Source organism: Macrosteles quadrilineatus, unplaced genomic scaffold (genome assembly GCF_028750875.1).
Source record: "Macrosteles quadrilineatus isolate MER2022 unplaced genomic scaffold, UCM_ALF_1.0 Scaffold_10__1_contigs__length_6754688, whole genome shotgun sequence".
Taxonomy (NCBI): Eukaryota; Metazoa; Arthropoda; class Insecta; order Hemiptera; family Cicadellidae; genus Macrosteles; species Macrosteles quadrilineatus.
In genome coordinates, this window is record NW_026542603.1 from 5,793,094 (window position 1) to 5,814,195 (window position 21,102).

At 35.9% G+C, this 21,102-nt stretch overlaps 1 protein-coding gene across 1 annotated transcript in view; it reads left to right on the top strand.

The window, feature by feature from the left end:
* Positions 1–20,901, top strand: part of LOC129004653 (uncharacterized) — a 276,975-nt gene extending 256,074 nt beyond the window's left edge. Inside the window, exons 37-41 of the mRNA XM_054433204.1 lie at positions 1,722–1,752; positions 13,702–14,123; positions 15,370–15,403; positions 18,996–19,336; positions 20,735–20,901. Coding sequence (XP_054289179.1) covers positions 1,722–1,752; positions 13,702–14,123; positions 15,370–15,403; positions 18,996–19,336; positions 20,735–20,803 — 897 coding nt within the window. The 3' untranslated portion in view covers positions 20,804–20,901. The remainder of the gene's footprint in view (positions 1–1,721; positions 1,753–13,701; positions 14,124–15,369; positions 15,404–18,995; positions 19,337–20,734) is intronic.
* The last annotated feature ends 201 nt before the right edge of the window (positions 20,902–21,102 follow it).

The window sequence follows — 21,102 nt, forward strand, 5'->3', positions numbered from 1 at the left end:
CCATAATACAATTTTGTTTACATCCATACGAAAATGGGACTATCATTACAGTTGGTGATGTTTTGGTGAATTCAAGTAAAATAATGTATTCTAATGTCATTTGTATAAAACGTAAAGAAGAAAATGACTTAAGTTAGATTCTGTGTTTTCGTAATATGTTTCATTAGTATTTGAAAAAAACTAATTACAAAGTTTTTAGGGTTTGCTTTGAAAAATTACAAGTCAGGGATAAGTCAATCATTAGTCTATCAAGTAAAAATATATGATATTGAACAATAAAAAAGAGCAATAAAAAATAGCAAATTAATTCAAATATATCACGGATTTTTAAGTCACGAAGTGAGTGACGCTGGCTGCTAGTACTAATTACATTAACTTGTTACCTGGTTCGTTTAGTGGGTTACAGCTTTATAACTTATTTGTCACTTATTATCGTCACGTATGCTGAACGGCTGTTTGATTGAGGAATATTACTTTTGGTAATGTTACCGAAGAAATCAGACGATTTCAGGGTTTTTGTATACATCACTTTTTGAGTAACATCAAAAGTTATTCCTAGAAATTGAGTTTTCATAAAAGGGTTTTAAAACTACATAACAGTAAACATATCAGGTAATAGCTGAAGAAAGTAGTAATTGGGAAACAAATTAAAAAAAATGTTCACCACACCACCCTTTCAAAATATTGTGCTAAATTGGGCAGGTAATTTAAAATCCAAGTTTAAACCTCTTCTTGGGGCACCCTGGATGTATAGTTGAGATTTATATTTATGTTTCTCATATGGTAAAAAAAAATACCATATGAGAATACTATGTCTCAGACTAGTTCCGATTTCCATTTATCTGTACTGTTATAATTGAAAAGATTAGAAATAAAATGTTAAAATATACTTAATTTGTATAGGAATTTTATTTACATATTAAAATACCTCCTCTGAAAAACCAAGTTATAAATTTCACTCTTGAAAATGGAATGAATACTATGTATGATAACCGACAGATATCAATAGCTACTAAATAATGTCAAGGTAGTTTTTTTTCTAGCTGTAAAAAATCCATGCTTCAAACTTGTAATTTACGTTTAAACAGTAAATTACATAGTTATGTATCAAAGCTCATAACATTCCGTACATTGTTCTATTGGAAAAATTATTTAACAGTCGAAGCAGATTTCATGTGCTCTTATAATCTGTTTTCATGGGTGTTTTCTGTACTTGTTTTTCGATGTACGGCCGAGAAATCAAACTGGAATAGTTAGAATAGCGATTTCATAGGCTATATAAATAGTTGTGAGCAGAATGGATGTATAGTGATGTAAAAAATTTCCTGTGTGTGCAAAATAATTTATAAGTCTATAAGAGTGGGTAAAAGATTAGGCATTTCGTAACTGGGCTAAGTTTACGTCATTTATACCACACTCCTTTGCTTATGTATTGCTTATATATTGACTTGACGAAGCACGCTCTTAGTACTCCATTCAAAAAATGTAGACGGTTTGAGGGGCAGCGATTCCATCCCCTCCACTCCAACGTTGAAACTACAACCGACAGCTGATCAGATGATACGAGAGATTAAGCTAAAAAGTAGTGGGGGTTTCCAGGAAACCTTCCCCTGAAACCACCGACATTTGTGAATGGACTTTGGTGAGTCCGGCTTAAACGGTTAACGATAGTAACAGAATCTACTTATGACTTGTAAAAACTCTATTTTTTATTTTTTCAGCTACCCACTGCATTTTGTAAAGAATTCCAAGGTGAGTATGACTTATAAGTTTTGCTGAAATTATTTTCGTCGTATGCTATTTATAGAATAACTAGCTGTTTGCCCGTTCTACGTACGGGAATCTAGTAGTAAGTTAAAACCTTATATTCAGAACAGGAGTTGGTTTGCATATTTAGTGTGCATTTTTCCAGATATGATGGCAAAACTATAACTGTTTAGGAATACATATAAACCTTCTCAAATACAATATCTGACAGTTTCAAAGCCATAACGAATGCTTTGCAATTAAATGTCACCCGATCGTGTTAGTCCATATTTTATATCAAACGATGAAAATAATTGCTTTACAGTATAGGTCTATGAGGCATAGCCCTAAGGTAGGCCTGTAATTTAAAGTTACTTTTCACACTGGTTAAAAGAAGTTAAAACACTACCTCAACCTCACTACTGCCCACTTTATTCGGGTCGAAATTGTTATTAACAATGGTGCTCTTGTCTTTTCCACGAAAAATAAGGACTTAATTGCGTTACTAACAGACATACACACACAAATACAGAATTAAGTCCACACAACATTTTTGAGTCCAGACAGAAAACGCTAAAAATTATACAGTAATACATCAATTAAATTTAATAAGCAATAAGGTGCAGTGTTTATAAATAAATAGTGAAAATGAAAATAGTGATATGTTTTTATGTAAAAATTATTCTTACTGCTACCACCGGTTCAAAGGAAAAGTAGCAGTACCAAAAACCAACGTTTACATTTGAGAAAAGAACTGTAGTATTTACGACTAATTCAAACTGTCCTTCTAATCAAACTGTATTATAGGTGCTAATTAATCTGTTGGCAAATATATAAATAAATAAATACACAGGCCACAAAACATGTAACATGTAACATTAACAACGTAAAGCTTTAAAAACTTACTATGGTTTGCTAAAAAAACTTTCACTTGATGTGGTGCAGTACCGAAGTTATTAATCTCCTTTGGTTTTAATTTTTTTTTTTTTTTAGTTTTCGAAAATCAAAGTTATTTCCCATTAATAGCATTATTTGTAAGCAGCTTTTAATGTTAGCATATTAATGGCAGTTTGAAGAAACCACCTTTATCCAAACAAAGGTTTCTCATTTAAAAGATTACGTAATCTCTAAACGATAATCGGTAGGTACATATATTTAGCATACATTCGGAGGAAATGTGACAAAAAAACGCACAAATCTGGGGTTTTGTACTTTTGTTGTTTTATTTCCTAAGTAGGAAAAGTACCGATATCGTTGTCGAAATGTAAGTAAGTAGAAACCAAAAGTGACACATTGGAAAAGCGAGTTTAGCCTACATCTGTTAAGTTAAACCTCCGTTACGGTACGATCACAGCGAAATCAGACAGATCTTCCAAGATCGCAGCAACATCCACGATCACCCACTGCAGTTGTAATTTTTTACTTTGCACTTTACACAACTGTCCTTGAAGCGCCGTCAATGAATGGAAACCTTTGTAAGCTACGGTATTGGTGCCGATGATTAAAAAAAAATAAGTTTCCTTGCACTAATACAACACTGATTCACGGTATTTTCCCCGGTTATCAAAACTCAAGAACAATCGTTGCACTTGCGATTAATTAAACCGGTTAAGTAAGGCACAACGTTTTTAATCTCACTTGGTTTGGCTGTGCTGACTAAACTTGATCGGAAATGGTTGCGGTATTTGTAAACAACTTTTAATGTAAACATATCAGTGACAGCTAGAAGTGAGAACTAATCCAAACAGCTGATCGTTATTTCATAAAATGTAATAGTAAACATTGGGAGAAAATTTGACAAAAATCGAACAAAATTGGGTTTTTGGTGGTTCGTTATTTTGTTTTCAAAGAAGCGAGGCCATGTTTTTTATAGCCAAAGACACTCTCGCCAATCCAGTAAATACAGAAAAACGATTAGAACCTTGATCGTTACTCTAGTTTTCTAGGAGTAGGCCGCGTAAAATGACATTTTGGCGTTACAGACGGAGTCACAGAATGGACAAACAAACAGACAAACAGACATACAGACAGAAATTGAGATAAGACTCGTTTCGGCTTTCTTAGGCTATGAAACGTAAAAATAACCAAAAACTGCATGATTCTAAGCAATGTACAGACAAAACTGTAATTTTATTTATATAGATTAATTATTAAAACTCATTTTAAGTAAACTCGATCAAAACTATTTATTTACAAAAACTAATCAATAATGTAAACAAACCAAATAGCAGATGATTCATAACTTTATAACTCAGCTGATAACAATAATCCTACATTTCTCCCCACCCAATTTAGGCTGAGTTTCCGAAACTCACTTTCAGGTTCCATTTGCATTTTCCATTGGGGTGGATCAGTTGCACCTTCTCTTGCTCTCAGCTGGTCAGCGTGTTTTCTCTTTATTTCTCCCCCAACTAAAACTGTGTGCCCTCTCGTCCTTTCTTATACAATTACTGGTCTCCAGCCCTTCTTCGTTTCATTTTGAACCCACACTTCTTGTTTGATAGAAAACTCCTTTTGTTTGGATTTTAAGTCGTGATAGTACTTCTGTCGCCACACTTGATTCTCTATTCTCTCTCTGCTGTTACTACTCCACATATCCAAAGCTGTTGGTATTCTTCTACCATAGAAAAGGACTGATGGTGGTTGTCCTGTGGTCTTTTGTGGCATTGTGGGTTGTTCCGATAAGCAAGCAACACTTGTAAAAGTGCAAGTGATGAACTGAGACCTTCTTGTTTGCAAGCACTGTATCTACTCTTGAACGTTCTGATAATCCTCTCTACTGAACCATTGTTTTTTGGATGATACGGTCCCGATGTGACATGACATATGTTATTGTTCTTACAAAAAGTCTTAAACTTTTTGGACGTAAAGGGGGTGCCACTATCGGATACAATTTTTTTAGGAACGCCGTACCTCGAAAACCAAGTCCTTAATCTATTTACAAGAGCAGCAGTTGTTGTACGGTCCATTACTTCAATCTCGACCCATTTTGAGTAAGCATCGATTCCTACTAACCAGAATCGGTTGTCGAATGGGCCTGCGAAGTCGAGATGAATTCGCTCCCAAGGATATAGAGGTACTTCTGTGTCAAATGAGCGGTTACTCTGGCAAGGGTGGCATATACGGACATACAACTCAACATCCTTATTCAGATTATGCCACCAAACATAATACCTTGATAGGGACCTCATAGCCTCTATTCCAGGACGTCCTTTGTGGAGTTCTTTCAATACATTTTCTCTCAAAATCTGTGGCACCACAACTCTTCCTAATCGCATGATTATACCGTTTTCTAATGTCAGCTCTTCTCTCTTATTCCAATATGGTTTCATGGATGGTGGTAAGTTTCCTGTATCTTTTGGCCAACCATGTTCCAGGTAGTCTATAAGTTTCTTCATATTTGGGTATTTCTTATACTCCAGTACAAGTTCATGATTTGGATAACTTTCTCTTGAACCAATGCTCGAATCTCTTTCTCATCTTGATCCAATACTTATTGTGTCTTGAGTGAAAACCGAGACAAAAAATCAGCCAAACAATTATCCTGTCCTTTGATGTACTGGATCTCAAAATCATACTCCATTAAATACAAAGCCCAACGAACCAAACGGTTGTTTACTACTTTGGTAAGACCTCGATGCATTTCGAATATTCTTTCAAGTGGCTTGTGGTCAGTCCACACCATGAAAGGCTCCCACTGAGGTATTGTCTATACTTCTTCACTGCAAAAACTAACGCCATCGCTTCCTTGTCAACTGTAGCATACCTTTTTTCCGTACGTGTTCTCGAGGCGTACATGACTGGCCTTTCCGTTCCATCCGGCATCAAATGTAACAGTACTACACCAACCCCTTGTTCACAAGCATCACATTCAACAATGATCGGCTTTGATATGTCGTATGGGACTAATGTCTTCTCTAATGACAGAATATTCTTCAACTTGTCGAACGTAGTTTGTTCGGTCTCAGCCCATTTCCATTTAGTCTTCGTACCAGTCAGCTTATGCAAGTTCGAAGCGATCACATGAAGATTAGGTATATACCTTTCGTAAAAATTTAGCGCCCCTAGAAAAGCTCTTATTCTTTCACGTTTCTTGGCCTTGGTGCGTGTCTTTTGGTTTCAACTTTGTCTTCGGAGGGATGAATACCATTCCCATCTATTGTATGACCTAAATACTTTACGGATTTCTGAAAGAACTTACATTTTGACAGTTTTGATCTTATTCCACTTGATTATAGCCGCCTCAAAACTTCTCTAAGAGTGGTTATATGGGTAGTCTTATCCTTGCTAGAAATGATTATATCATCAAGTAGAACTCCGACATTAAGTCCTTTTAGTAAACTTTCCATGTACCTTTGAAATTTTGCCGGACTCGAAGAAAGCCCGAAAGGCAACCTTTTGTAGCAAAAGCAACCTACATGAGTTGCTATCGTAAGATACTTTTGTGACTTGGGGTGTACTTTAATTTGCAAGTACGCATCTCGAAGATCTATGACTGAAAATATCTTTCCATCAGTTAATTTGGAAGTCAAGTCATCAAAGGTTGGCAAGAGGTGTCTTTCCGGGACGATGTTTGGATTCAAAGTTGTACGAAAATCGCCACAGATCCTTACTCTACCTACACCCTTGTCTACGTTGACTGTTGGGGTACTCCATTCTATTGGTGTTTCGGAAGGGTCCACTGCTTCCAAAACTCCTTCCTGTACTAATCTCTGTAATTCTCGCTCCACTGCCTCCCTTAAGGGGAATAGAACTCATCGCGCCCCGTAAGATACAGGTGTTGTCTTACGGTGTTGTCTGACTTCTTTTATTTAGATGGATAACTTCATTAGAGTCGGATATAGTTCCTAGCTCATCACGAATGAGTTCGGGAAACTCCTGAGTTAATGCCTCAACTTCTTTTTGTAAGTCTTTTCTATAACTTTCTTCATTCCCTAGGCAAATTAAGATTGAAAGCTACACTCCACGGCAACCTAAGTAATGAAACATCATCTTCTAGTAATGCAATAACTGGCAATCGCTTAGTACGATTACGTAAAGTAACGTCCACAAAAGCCTTACCCATGACTTCTAGTTTATTTTTCCCATAGCCAGTGATGACATCAGACGTCTTTTTGAGAGATTCGCCACTTGAATTCATCTTATCCCAAAAAGACAAACTTATAGCACTTACCCGAGCCCCGGAATCAAACTCCATTCTAACGTTATACCCGTTCAATTCTACATCTATTGTAGCTCTGGGAACCTTACTCTTGACTGACATAATTTGCGTTCCACTAACATCAATTATCAGAACTACACTCATCATCGTAAGTTTTATCACAATAATCATATACTTTTATCAAATTACCGTCTGTTCTCTTGAAAAAATTATTTTTATATTTGCACATTCTTGCGAAGTGGCCTCTCTTTGAACATTTCTTGCACACAGCAGGACACCTATCTTCACTAGGGTCATGTGTAAACCCACATCTATAACACCTATTGAAACCAGTATATTTCTGTACCTCTGGTTTCCTCTTTTCCTTACTGTCACTTAGTTTGAAAATCTCATTTTTACATGAATGTTTGTAAACTTCTTCTCTTGCGCGTTCCATAGATTGAGCTAACTCTAGTATTACAGTACTGTTGACTTAACACGCTCACCTCGGTTATTAACTCCCTCGGGCCATCTTTGTTTGACTTCGACCTCAAATTCTGGACAGTTGCTTCCTACTGCAAACCTATCTCGTACTCGTTCATCTAAGCTATCTCCATATTTACAACTTCTAGCTAAAGGCTTCAATCTGTTATCAAACAAAATAAATGTCTCACCATCTTTTCTTATTACTCTTTCAAACTCAAACCTTGTTTCAAAAAGGGTCCTTGTAGGTTTGAACAACGGGTTGGCTTCCTCTTTGACTTCGTCGTAGGTGCACTCCTCCCAGGCTTGGATACATCTGGTCCGACAGTGCCCAGAGGTGCTCCTCTCCGATATTTGCCAATAGAAGATCTCGCCGAACCGCTTGTTCTTCTGTGTTAGCACCACCTAGTCCCTTAACTCTGCAGGTCAACTCAAAACGAGTTATGTAGTCTTCCCACAATTGTTCACTATTATACTCTTTAAATGAAAATCTGCTCATTCTATCTTGTATGCAAGACATGTTACTACAGTCAATTACTCTCTTATACTGAGACTGGTCTGTTTTCGTAGGCATTTTCTCGTCGCCAATATAGAATAATTAATTATTAAAACTCATTTCATGAGCAATTATATTATACGTTGTTTTAATTGAGCGGAGCGAGCGAAGCTCTTATACGTCGGCTCTTATGCATTTCGTAATACGCAAACTCCTCCTAGATGGCTGAATCAATCGTTTTCAAATTTTGCATGGTGATAAAGACCATATCGGTGAGTGCCAACATCTATATGGCGTTAAAAAAGTCTCACAGGAATCCGCCCCACTGGGTCTCAAAGTTTCAATGTAATCCTGATGGAAGCAGTATTTGACACATAAACAAAGACATAGGCCTATGATCAGCTGTTGACTTTTAAATGCAGTAGATAAAGAAATAGCTGTTAGGATTATTCCACAGATATTAGAACAGAAACGGTATGGATTAAAAATATAATCAAATGACGACACTAGCTTGAGGTCCGTGACGTAGGAAGTGGCGAAGGAAGTAGAAAAGGTGAGCAGTCTGGAGTGTGGAAACTGTTTATGACGATTAGATTTAGGTATCTGCATTCCTAAAATTCTTTGGGAAGGGAGGAAAACGGGTCCGCGACGTAAGAAGTGGTGAAGGAAGTAGTCAAGGCGAGCTGTCCGGAGTGTGGGAACTGTTTATGACTATTAGATTAAGGTATCTGCAATCCTAAAATGCTATTGGAAGGGAAGGAAACAGGTACGCGACGTAGAAAGTGGTGAAGGAAGTAGTCAAGGCGAGCTGTCCGGAGTGTGGAAACTCTTTATGACGATTAGATTAAGGTATCTGCATTCCTAAAATTCTATGGGGAGGGAGGAAAACAGGTCGTTGACGTAGGAAGTGGTGAAGGAAGTAGTCAAGGCGAGCTGTAGTGTGGGAACTGTTTATGACTATTAGATTAAGGTATCTGCAATCCTAAAATGCTATTGGAAGGGAAGGAAACAGGTACGACGTAGGAAGTGGTGAAGGAAGTAGTAAAGGCGAGCTGTTCGGGGTATGGGATATGTTTATGGCCATAAGATTAAGGTATTTGCAATCCTAAAATTTTATTGGAAGGGAGGAAAACAGGTCCGCGACGTAGGAAGTAGTGAAGGAAGTAGTCAAAGCGACCTGTCTGGAGTGAGGAAACCGTTTATGACGATTAGATTAAGGTATCTACAATCCAAAAATGCTATTGGAAAGGGAGGGAAACAGGTCGGTGACGTAGGAAGTGGTGAAGGAAGTAGTCAAAGCGACCTGTCCGGAGTGTGGAAACTGTTTATGACGATTAGATTAAGGTATCTACAATCCAAAAATGCTATTGGAAAGGGAGGGAAACAGGTCAGTGACGTAGGAAGTAGTGAAGGAAGTAGTCAAAGCGACCTGTCCGGAGTGTGGAAACTGTTTATGACCAATAGATTAGGGTATTTGCAATCCAATAATGCTATGGAAATGGAGGGAAACAGGTCAGTGACGTAGGAAGTGGAGAAGGAAGTAGTAAAGGCGAGTTGTTCGGAGTGTGGGAACAGTTTATGACGATTAGATTAAGGTATCTGCAATCCTAAAATGCCAATGAAAGGGAGGGAAACAGGTCCGTGACGTTGGAAGTGGTGAAGGAAGTAGTAAAGGCGAGCTGTAAGGAGTGTGGTATCCGTTTATGACCAGTAGATTAAGGTATTTGCAATCCAATAATGCTAAAGGAAGGGAGGGAAACAGGTCTGAGACGTAGGAAGTGGTGAAGGAAGTAGTCAAGGCAAGCTGTCTGGAGTCTGGGAACTGTTTATGACGATTAGATTAAGGTATCTACAATCTTAAAATTCTATGGGAAGAGAGGGAAGCAGGTCCGCGACGTAAGAAGAGGTGAAGGAAGTAGTAAGGTGAGCAGTGTGGAGTGCGGGAACTGGAAACCGTTTGTGGCAGTTCGATTAATGTATCTGCAATGCTGAAATGCTATTGGAAGAGACTGTAGACTGTAGGTTAAAATGATTACGAAGCACGAATCGATACATATTTCGATACATGCAATCACTTTCAATAGATATTTACAACTGATTTGACAACAGCTGATTTTTACTCCATAGAGGTTAAAAACGATTTTTCCTCACTAAAGAGTAAAAATGATACTTTAGAGCCGCAATGCAAAAAAATTAAAAAATTTTAAATTAAAATTTTTAAGCTTAAAAATTATTTAAAAACGACTGTTTTTACTGCAGTATGACAAAAACAATATAATATGAACCCTTGATGACTCCGCTCAATTTTCTGGATGCCTCGGCGAACGCCACCTAGTTAAGGCTACATCTTTTAATAGGACACGCATATTCGTTACGGAAAACTCTGACCAGGGTTATCTTCCTGAAGGTAACTTTAAGGCTAAAATCGTAGTATTCATGGAAGTGCTTTTGTGATAAAAATATTGTTTTTTTATTGTTTATTTTTAAAAGTGTGTTTTCTTCAAGCAGCATTTTTATGACCCTCAAAATATGCTACATAGGCCTATTGGTTTGATATGGTAAAATGTTTTGTTAAATGTGTTTTAAAAATCTTTAAAAAATAACTACCCTACAACCTTGCTCGCTGCCTATAACATACTTGAACTTGAACACTTATTAATTAACTAAATATAATCAAGGCCACACTAAAAAAAACTATTTTTTTAGTGTGGCCTTGATATAATACACATACAGCTAGGAAATGGATGGACTGCTTCCCTTCCAAGGCTTCATTATTACTGTATTTAATTTTCGACGTCAATATATGATACGATAAATTTGTTTTCTAAATTCAAATGTTATTTTGCGGGGCATTGAGCCGCACAGGTTCGCTAGTATACTTATTTAATACGCAAGCAGGTTTTTTGTGACAATTACTCCTCCGAAACTACTGAACTGATTGACATGTTTTTGGTGTCATTGGAAAGAGCGTAACGTGAAGTTGTGCAGGAAACTTTCTTTTTAGGGAAATAATTAGAGAGTGAGGCCCTGGGGCCCTTTAAAGTTTCATATTTCTCCATAAGATTAACAAGGGAAACAAATATTGTTATGAAACTCCAGCTGTTGTCAGAAATTAAAAGTGAGAAGAAGAACATATGTTAATTGTAAAATTGTGACAGAGAGCTTAAATGCAGAAAATAAGTAGTTAATGGTTATTTGGTGCTATTAAAATAAAGACTGAAATTTGTAAACGTACTGGCGACAATGGGTGATACTATCATATACTATGCAGACTACATTATCATTGACAAATACCAACATGGACAACATATTGCGGCTATAAGTGGTCCGAAAAATTTTTACAATACACTAAAAGCCAGATCAGCTTTTGAAAAATGATAAAATATTGACAAGAAATGTTGATTATATTGAACTGTTAAGTACATTGTGAGTATTATCATAAGTTACGTATTCTTTGAGTTGACTTTTTTAAACTCATCGGAATTTATGACTTATATTTGTTCTTAAATAAGTTATTTATTTTTAAATAACTCCTTTACTTCTTTGCGATTCCTCGATTTCGAGGAAGATTTACACTAGCAAATTGTTAATAACCAAGCCGAACGGCAATAAGCCAAGACTATTGAAATGCATATGGAGACAGCTTATGTAAAACAGTAAATAATATTTTTCTTTTTATACTTATAACTTTTATTGATAAACACAATATTCTTCCCCCAAATCAATTTGGCTTCACATAAAATAGAAGTACAGTCGATGCCATTCATTGATGGATCCTCCCCTGGCTCGGTGCTTGTTTGCTGATGATAGATACCTCATTGTCATTGTCTGCAGCATGCGTGCGCGTCCTCAAGACGAAATCAATTGGTCAAATCAGCTCAATATTACATTGGTTTGTAAACAGTTCCAAAACTCAAATGATCGAATTCCATAGCAGAAACAAAGAAAACACAGCACCTCTGGCAATTTCCATAGACAACAACAATACATTCGTTTAAATCGGTCCAGTAGTATGGTCAGGGTGGCTGTTGTAAGCTTAAAATTTTGGTCCCATGTTAAATCTCCATAACAAAAGATTAATTTCCATTTCTGACCCAACTAACATAAAAATTTTCAAAATACAAATAAAACACGCACATGTAGGACCAATAACCTTTCTTTTGGTACAACCCGCGAGTAATTCGGTCCAGTAATATGATCAGTCTATTTGTCATATGTTTTGCATACGTTTTTTTAATATATAAGATTATTTTCAACCTATCCGTAAAGTTTTAATACTGTACATGCTACTGTAATACATGCTTGAATAGCATGAGCATAGGTCGAGTTTGGTATAAAATCCAAGATTTTATTAAGTAATATACATTGCCGTAAACCCAAACTCAAACGGACAACCGAGTCAAAATGGCAACCGTTCAAATATTTCTTGAATCTGCCACTTTTTACCCATCTGTTATTATGAGCTCAAATTTACGGCATTGTATTCTAGTAAATACCTGGGTACCAAGCTTTGCTCGGGGAAAGTCATTAGATTACTCTGACAGTGTAGTCTTATACATAGTATTGCAGATACATTATTTAACTTCCACAAACGGTTCCCACACTCCACACTGCTCGCCTTTACTACTTCCATCACCACTTCCTACTTCGTGGACCTGTTACCCTCCCTTCCCATAGCATTTAAGTACATTAATTCAACTTCCACAAACGGTTCCCACACTCTGCACTGCTCGCCTTTACTACTTCTTTCACCGCTTCCTACTTCGTGGACCTGTTTCCCCTCCCTTCCCATAGCATTTAAGTATTGCAGATACGTTAATCCAACTGCCACAAACGGTTCCCACACACCGCACTGCTTGCCTTTACGACTTCCTCTACCACTTCTAGCGTCGTGGACCTGTTTCCCTCCCTTCCCATATCATTTAAGTATTGCAGGCGGATACATTAATCTAACTGCCACAGAAAATTCCTTCTTTGAACGACTCCGTAAAATAGTTAATATAGTAAATTAGAAATCATCTGTCTAGTGGTTGAAAACTCGCAAAAAAATATGTAATGTACTACAAAAAATATGTAATCGTAAAAATATGTAATCGTATTAATTTGTGATCGATAGACTTCTCCATTTTCCCCCCACACTCTAAATAAAACATGTGATTGGAATTTGTTTAAATTTTCTGTTTAGTTATTTTGTCACCAGCATAACAACCCATAAGACCCATGTTATTTTTTTTTAATTTCAAATTCATTTTTCGTGCTTATTGTTGAGCCTATTTTAATTTATAAAGGGATTCTGCACATCTACAGGAAAATATCTTGCATTTAGTACCAACCGCGCGTAATTCGGTCAAGTAGTATGGCCAGGCTAGCTGTCGTAAGTTTTGCAAACGTTTTTTTAGTACATGAGATTTATTTTTTCGGATCAGCTGCCTGAAATTGTGAAATAAGCAATTTGGCAGGTCTTGTTTACATTGAAATACAAATTTAAACATTGAATGTTCTCATAGCAGCCATGGAGACCAATCAATATTTACTTTTGAAATCCTCACCTCAGAACTTTTAAAGCTAAAGGGGCAAAGCCCACGGTCAGTACCGAAGTGTGGATAGTCCTATGACCATCCTTGGTATGGTAACTATATTTTTGTAAAATTTGAGCCCAGTCGATTCAGTAGTTTATGCGCCTATTAGCAATAAACACACAGACAGACACCATTAAATTTTTATATAATAGTATAGATTATATGGTACTTAAAATAAAAAAAAACTCCTTGTTCGAATATGTACATACACTCATGCATATCCAAATCCTGCTATTAAATACTTGTATTGTTTACAGAAAAAAACATACATTTGGATGACCAAGTCAGAGATGGTGTAAGAAAACACAACTCACTAATAAATTATAGTAAGGAGAATGAAAGCACGTTCTTGATGACTTGCTTTAAGATTGCTGATGGTAAATTTACTACACGTGTACAAAAAGTGGATGGGACGCACGTTGTTTCGATAACCTCTATTGACTGCTCGTCACCCGAAACGTTCAATGAATACAATCTGTCTGAGAAAACAAAAAGGATGTATACTTATGTTCAGAAAAATGGTGGGAAAACATATTTCACTTTTATAACTCAAGACGAAAAATTTACTCAAACGGAAAATTGGTGCCGTTATGACGTTTGTGTTGAGTGTCAAAGTAAAGAGATTATTAGCATGGTAGACACCAAATCTGCCTATTATGGCGGGGAGATGAAGTGGCAGGTAAGTTTTTTATTTATAAATAACTTGTCCATTAGGCTATAATTGTCCATTATAGCAAGCAAATAATGTTTACTCCTTTTCTCGACAAAACATTACGCTTTTGTTTTCATACATCAGAAGGTATCCAACATAACACCTGTATTAGTGAATAAACTCATCGCCTACTCTTTGGAGGGTATTCTGAAAAAGGTCAGCGGTTTATTTATGGTTACTCTGATCTGGTTTACGGCGGAAAATTGTTTTCTTTTTTTTTACAAAAAAATAAAAATCTGTACTTTAATTATTTTTACAGTTATCCATCACCTTTTGACACACACAGATTGGTGGGCACCGTATGGATTTGAATCTAATCTAAACCAGCTTTAAGTATCCCAGCCTGTACTGTAGTAATTCATCAGTAATTTTTTTTTTTACTGAATGAAACATACAATTTTATTTGTGACCTTTTCAACAGTAAAGTTGACCTTAGAGGATATTAGATTCATAAAAATTCTTTGAACCCAGTCCTGTTTTAAGGTCAGGTTTTTTATAAGGAGAATTCATTGAAAGTCGACCCGGGTTCAGTTCAAAACCACTCAATCTGATGAAAAAAATACCCCAGCCGCAGGAAACCTGCAGACTAAGCGAATTTCCATATACCTGGCTGGACTTTTACTAAAATAAGAGTATTCCATTAAAATTGTCATATTCATTTCTTATATAAATGACATTGATTGTTAATGAGTTTGCTGCTACAAAGAAGGTTTTAAAGGTGTAATTTTTATTGATATGTTGATAGCTTAGTAAGAAATAAACAGAACTTCTAAATTTGATTAAAATATATCCATAAACAAGCAAACTACAACAGTTTGGTTATTCTCGATAAGAATATCTTGGGGATTTTTAAATTATCTCCGTAACCGTTAGGCATACAACAACGTTTCAATATACAAAATTATTTCTTTTTAAGTTCTACAAAATGGTTTGGAAATAAATTGTGAAATTGTATGTTTTTAGAGACAAAAATGGGGAAAACCAATTTTCCCCCATAAAACCCAAGAGGCCCTGTCCAATCGCAAACCCGTTCGAATAAACGTAGGTGTTCACGTTTGTACTACATTTTATCATAATCGGATCATTCTTGCTCGAGTTGTCGCAATAACGGACATATGTTGAATGTTTGTTTGATAAGCGAGAATCATTTCTTATAAAAAATACGGACGTGATTATACAAGTTTCTTAACTTAATAAATTAATTGTTTTACAGAATGGAATAGACGTGTCCTCGGACCCCAAAACTGGTAAGTTTTGCAAGCACGTACTATAAATACTGATCTTTATTTACCGTATTATAAGATATATGAATTGAGATACTCGATTTAATAGTGTAACTATTTTTATCACTAGGGCGTAAAGTGACTCTTTTCGACCCGACCTCAAGTTTAACGATCGAGGCGAAGCGGAAGTCGGGAAATGAGGTTTGGAAAGACACTTTTTTCCCATGTGATGAACTGTATGTTTTGTCATATCGCACAATTATTCGAACAAACTATGTTACAAAACTACAACAGTTGTTATTTAAAGATAACCTCTCGAAACTACTAACTTGTTTTCAATTTAATTCGCTATTGAAACGAGCAGTTGTTTTGTAAGCGATTCATACGTGTCGATTACAATTGTGTTAGTGTACGTACTGTATACTATCAACATGTCGAACTATTTACAATACAACAATACAACAACACGCTAAAATCAATTAAACAATCCATATATACTTTCGGTATGTGGTTGTTAACAATCAAAATTTATCACTGAGTTGACAACAGCTGACTTTTACTCTCTAGGGGCTAAAAACACGTTTTACTCCCTAGAGGCTAAAAATGCTACTTTAGACCCGAAACGCATGGATTAAAAACCGCTGTTTTTGCTGCAGTCTGACGTAAAGTATTTTCTTAAGTATTCTAAATTTCTTCTTGTACAACGAAAATTTATGTTTACTTGATTATATATTTTTTAGAATATTCACCTATAAATGTAAGATTTTTCCTTTTTAAATCAAATAAATTTTAATGAGGTTAGGTTTACCACCACAGTAAAGGTAATACTAAAGTATGTTTTCATTGAAAAGTTATTATCTTAACTAGCTGTTAGCCCGTCCTACGTACGGGAATCAAGTAGTCAATTGGAACTGCTAGTTTACACGCATAAAGAAAAATTCTGGCAGACTTAATATAGGAAATGTCTTGTTAATACGACGTGACCATCTAATTCTTTCGTCTGATTATAGGCATATACGATATGCATTTAAATCCGATAATTTTACAGTAAAAACTACAATTGTGTCGATTTAATAACCTTGAAGTGAGATTTGCGGTCGATTCACACACACTGGTTTAAAGTACAGCTACATACCACCTTTAATTGCATATTATCACTAACTGTAGGCCTACCTTATTTTACCTATGGACACTGAAACCTTAAGAGGATTTTGGCCTCCCATTATCTTCTATCCCTTGCCTGTGCTAATGTTTGATCCCAGTCTGGAGAAGTCTTTCATTGCTTGGTCCTCCAAGGGGTCATCTAATTTGTGGTACTCATTGGTAAGATTTTAAAATTTTATGTATCTTCTCTCCTCCACGCATATCTAGGTATTTAAATATTCCTCTTAGCTCTCTGTTCATTCGTATCTAAACCTCCATTATTATAAATAGCCCGTATATTTTATCTTCACTCTATTTCTCAAACCCAGCAATAGGGTTTTTCGGTTCTTTGGTCAGTGCCCAAGTTTCTGAACTATACACTACTGGGATATTATGGTATGAAATGAATCCAATTCAGTATCTACTGACAACCTGCAGCTTGTTGGAGAGTTTTCTAGTGACCTACTACAACTGTTGACATTTGAATTACCAACCAAAGATTTGGTATGCCAACATATTGTGACATTATTAAATAAATCATCCATACCTATCCTTTGCATCGATTTAACTGCATTAATTATTGATAATTAAATTAGTAAACGAAGAAAATTAAAAAAAAGTAGCAGATAGTTTGTTTTGAAAGAGATGTTCAGTTGAAATAACATTCATTTGAAAAAAAATCTCTTGTCATATTTTGTAGAGGAATTTGAAAAAAGTACACACGCAAGTAAGCTAGTGACGTAATTTTTCTATGTTTACTATCCATACTATTATCCGTTTTAATATCTGTGATAATTACCCACCCTCATTGAATCTATGTACATTTCCCACATTTCTTTATCCAAACTATAAGATAATTAGTTAAAAAATAAAATCGACATTATGCGTACATCAGCGCACCCAAACGTAGCCACACATAAACACACGCCAACGTTTTGGATTTGACAAAAGGATAGTTATTATAGGCCTACTTGCAGTATCCTAGGTCAATGATAAAATCGTATAACTCTGTCATCCATTTGTTTATCTCAGAATAAATCTCGAAAATAATTTGCATAGGCTTTTCTTTGAAGAGTCGTGGGCAGAGCCTCGATTTGTATACGGCAAAGGGTTTCCTTATCTCTACTGTCTACCTAATCCCTACTAATCTTACTTATTTCCTATAATCAATGACTAAATTAAATAACCTCCTAGTTCCATAGAATATTTTTATATCCATCCAGCTGTTAGTTCAAACAAATTATATTGCACTATAACAAACCCAAGAGTTTAAAGACTGCTCTAAAAAAAATATTAGATTATAAAATATTTACGATGTATTTTAGAATAATCTGTCATCCCCTTACCGAATAAATGAACGTATTATTAAAGCATTACACATAGTATAAATAAGTCAATCCTACGTATGTCTTTCATTTCTATCCAAATGCTGAATTTGTGTCACAAACATGTTTACAGCTGTTACGTTAAGCAAATAGTTTTATACAGTACAAAAAGCCAAACTATAATGTTGGCGTCGGCTGCTAGACTTTTTAAAAATGTAAACTTATTTTCTAAAAAACTGAAACCCTAAACTAAAATGTTGGCTTCAACATTCCCTAGTACTCAAAATTATCTTTATTTTAACACAAAAACCTTAAAAATCCGTCTAGTGGTTGATTCAGAATCGTGAAATAAAAAAAACCCTGTCACGTTTTAATATGTGCCGTTATATGACTATTATAAGTCATTGGTTAAAACTTCAATATATATTTAAAATCACTTTTTGCTGAGAAACTGGTTTTACTTATTGCTTAAGTCTGTTTTGTTTTCATAAGCTATTTGCATGTGTTTTAGTTGTTTTATGAATAATGTAAACATGTTTAGTTTGTTGTTTGAATTGGTAAAGAACACAACCTCATTTTTGTGTTTTAAATTAAACCCTATATTTTTTCATTCCTGAATTTCATTTCGTCTGTGATATCACAAGTAAGTGAATCGCGTACAGTGATGACGGCATATATGTATATATATGATATCAAATAAACAAAACAACCTAAACAATCAAACTATAACAGATTTTTTATTTCCTATGAGAGTAGGCTAACATAGGATTTTCTAATTTATAGTTTTGTAGGATCATTAATTTATTGTTCTACAACAATGCTTCAGTTTACCAAATTATTTTTTTGTACGCGCAACAAAATATTTTGGAATGCAATTCCAAAGTTTATGTTTTATGGTTAAAAATCGTAAAAAAACTATTTTTCTCTATAACCTCCCCCAACAATAAAGCATATATATTCATATGCAATTGAAAGGATAGCGTTTTTGGCTTCTGGGACATCAAAACGAAAAATTAAAACCCAGGTCTTAGTCTCACCATGAGACCTACATTAATATATTATTCCCTATAGGAAAGTCACTAAAAGTCAGTCTTATGTCAAACCAATATGATCCCACCAAATACCATAACTGTGTTACTATTTTACAGAAAACCGGGATTTGTCTGAAGGAAAACTGTTTTCGAAGCATGTTAACATTGAGAATAATGATTACAGTATGGAATGTTATGAGGTAAATTGGGAAGAGGGAAAGTCAGCATTTGAGACAATCGTAAAGGGGCCAAATGGATACCTCTTCAGTGTTAATAGATTTGCATGCGATTTAGTCGTGAAAGTGGTGTATTTACATACCAAATATAACGACCGTTCGTACAGCCTAGTCAGACTAAACCAAAAACAGAAAATAACTGAAGAAATGAAAACCGCACAGGAGAAGACAGTCTTCATATTTGACGAGGAGTTGATGAGCAATGAGCTGGAGTGGAAGCTGGTAAGAATTTATGCAGCAAATTACGGTTAAGTTGTAATGAAACTACGTAAAGGTGTAGACATTGTGTTAAAAATAAACACGAGTGGTACGACTAGTGAAAGTAACGATAATTACTTAGGTAAATTTAACTTTCTGAATATATGTTGTACAGAAGTATATTTCACGTAAATCTAATGTACGGATCTACTGTGTGAAGACTTTGTACCACAGTTATGAGTAATACTGTAAAACTTCGAAGGTTTTAGAGAATTTCGTTTCAGAAATTTTTATGTTTAAAGTACCTATGCAAATCTGTTAATCTAGTCTTGGTAAGTTTTAACGTGCCTGTTTGAGGGGGTAAGCTAGTCTTGCAATAGCCTGGCGTAACCATAAGCAAACCCCTAGCTGAGGTTAGAGGTTAGAAGTCTAGCATATGTTTCAACCATCGCCGGTTAAAACATAGGCATGCTAAACTGCTACGTTTGGTAAAAACCAAGTGTAGAATGTGAGTTATTTATACTGTATTTTTGTGAAATAAATCTTAACAGAGTTTTATATCGTTTTGGGTCACCAGCACATGCGTTCGAAAGCTAGGGCTTAGCTATGGGTCTTAGGACTTGGATGATATTTTCTACACTTGATAAACACGAAGATCCTTAGGCTGAAAATCCGTACCAAAGACGGTATTGCGGTGTGAGTAATATAAACCGACAACTTGAACTCAAACTCGCTGTCGGAGTTCTCATAAAACTCATTGCGGTTCGTTTCTTAGTGCCGAGCAATCGTGATACTGTAGTTCATTGGTGGAGCAATAATTAATGCGTGTGAACCTCCAATACGGCTCATGCAGTGGAAGGGGCAGTGACGGGGGTCAGACGACAGCACCGACAGGGATCTGTGTGTGAAACGACAGCGGCTACCAATAAATTGGGAGTGCAAGTCATGACTGTAGTAGCTACGAAAAGAGGTCACGTAAGACCTAGATGGCAACGACAGCCAGGCTGGCCCCATACCAGCCTACTAGGATGAGAGGCGTATGAGCCTCAGCCTGTAGCTGTGATGTCAGGAGGGCGACCAAGAACCCCAGGCTACAATGGCATGCTTGGTGTATCGAACCCAAGCGGCTGGCTGGATGATTTCAAGTAGGTGGATTGCAGCTTGCGCCCATGGAATGCCATCACGCTTAATGTTGTGGAAGGCTCAGGGCCGCTTTAATAAATGGGCCCTGTTGAAGGGGGTTTAAGTTTGTATAAACTGATTTATATCAAGAACAAGCCACATCTACAAGTTCACATTGGACAAGGTAGTGAAGAACCACAGTATCTTATATGCACACAAATTCATTTAAATTATTAACCTATGTTATCCATGTTGAACCCCAGAGGGATGATGCAATATTTACAATGTTTGTTGTTGCAGGTTTCCAATCTAAGGTTGTCAATGTTGAATTTCATGGACTTTACTGGAGCGAAGGTTGGTAGGAAATGAAGGCCTTAAACTAACCGACTTACTGATCCCTAGGGCAAAAGATAGTGGTCAAAAACAATCCAACTGTAATGCAGACAATATAATGCAAATGATAATAATATGTTCATTAATAAATCCTGATGTTCTAGATGTTAGGCTTACTGTTGTAACAACTATACATTCGATATTCATCACAGTATTCTTTCAAACTTAAAAACAACAAACACACCACTTTACAAAATCAAAATTTTTTTATTAGAAAAGCTTAGCTTATTGGTAGAATTATGTTGTCTAGCAACTTCATTTTATGTTGTTTGTTG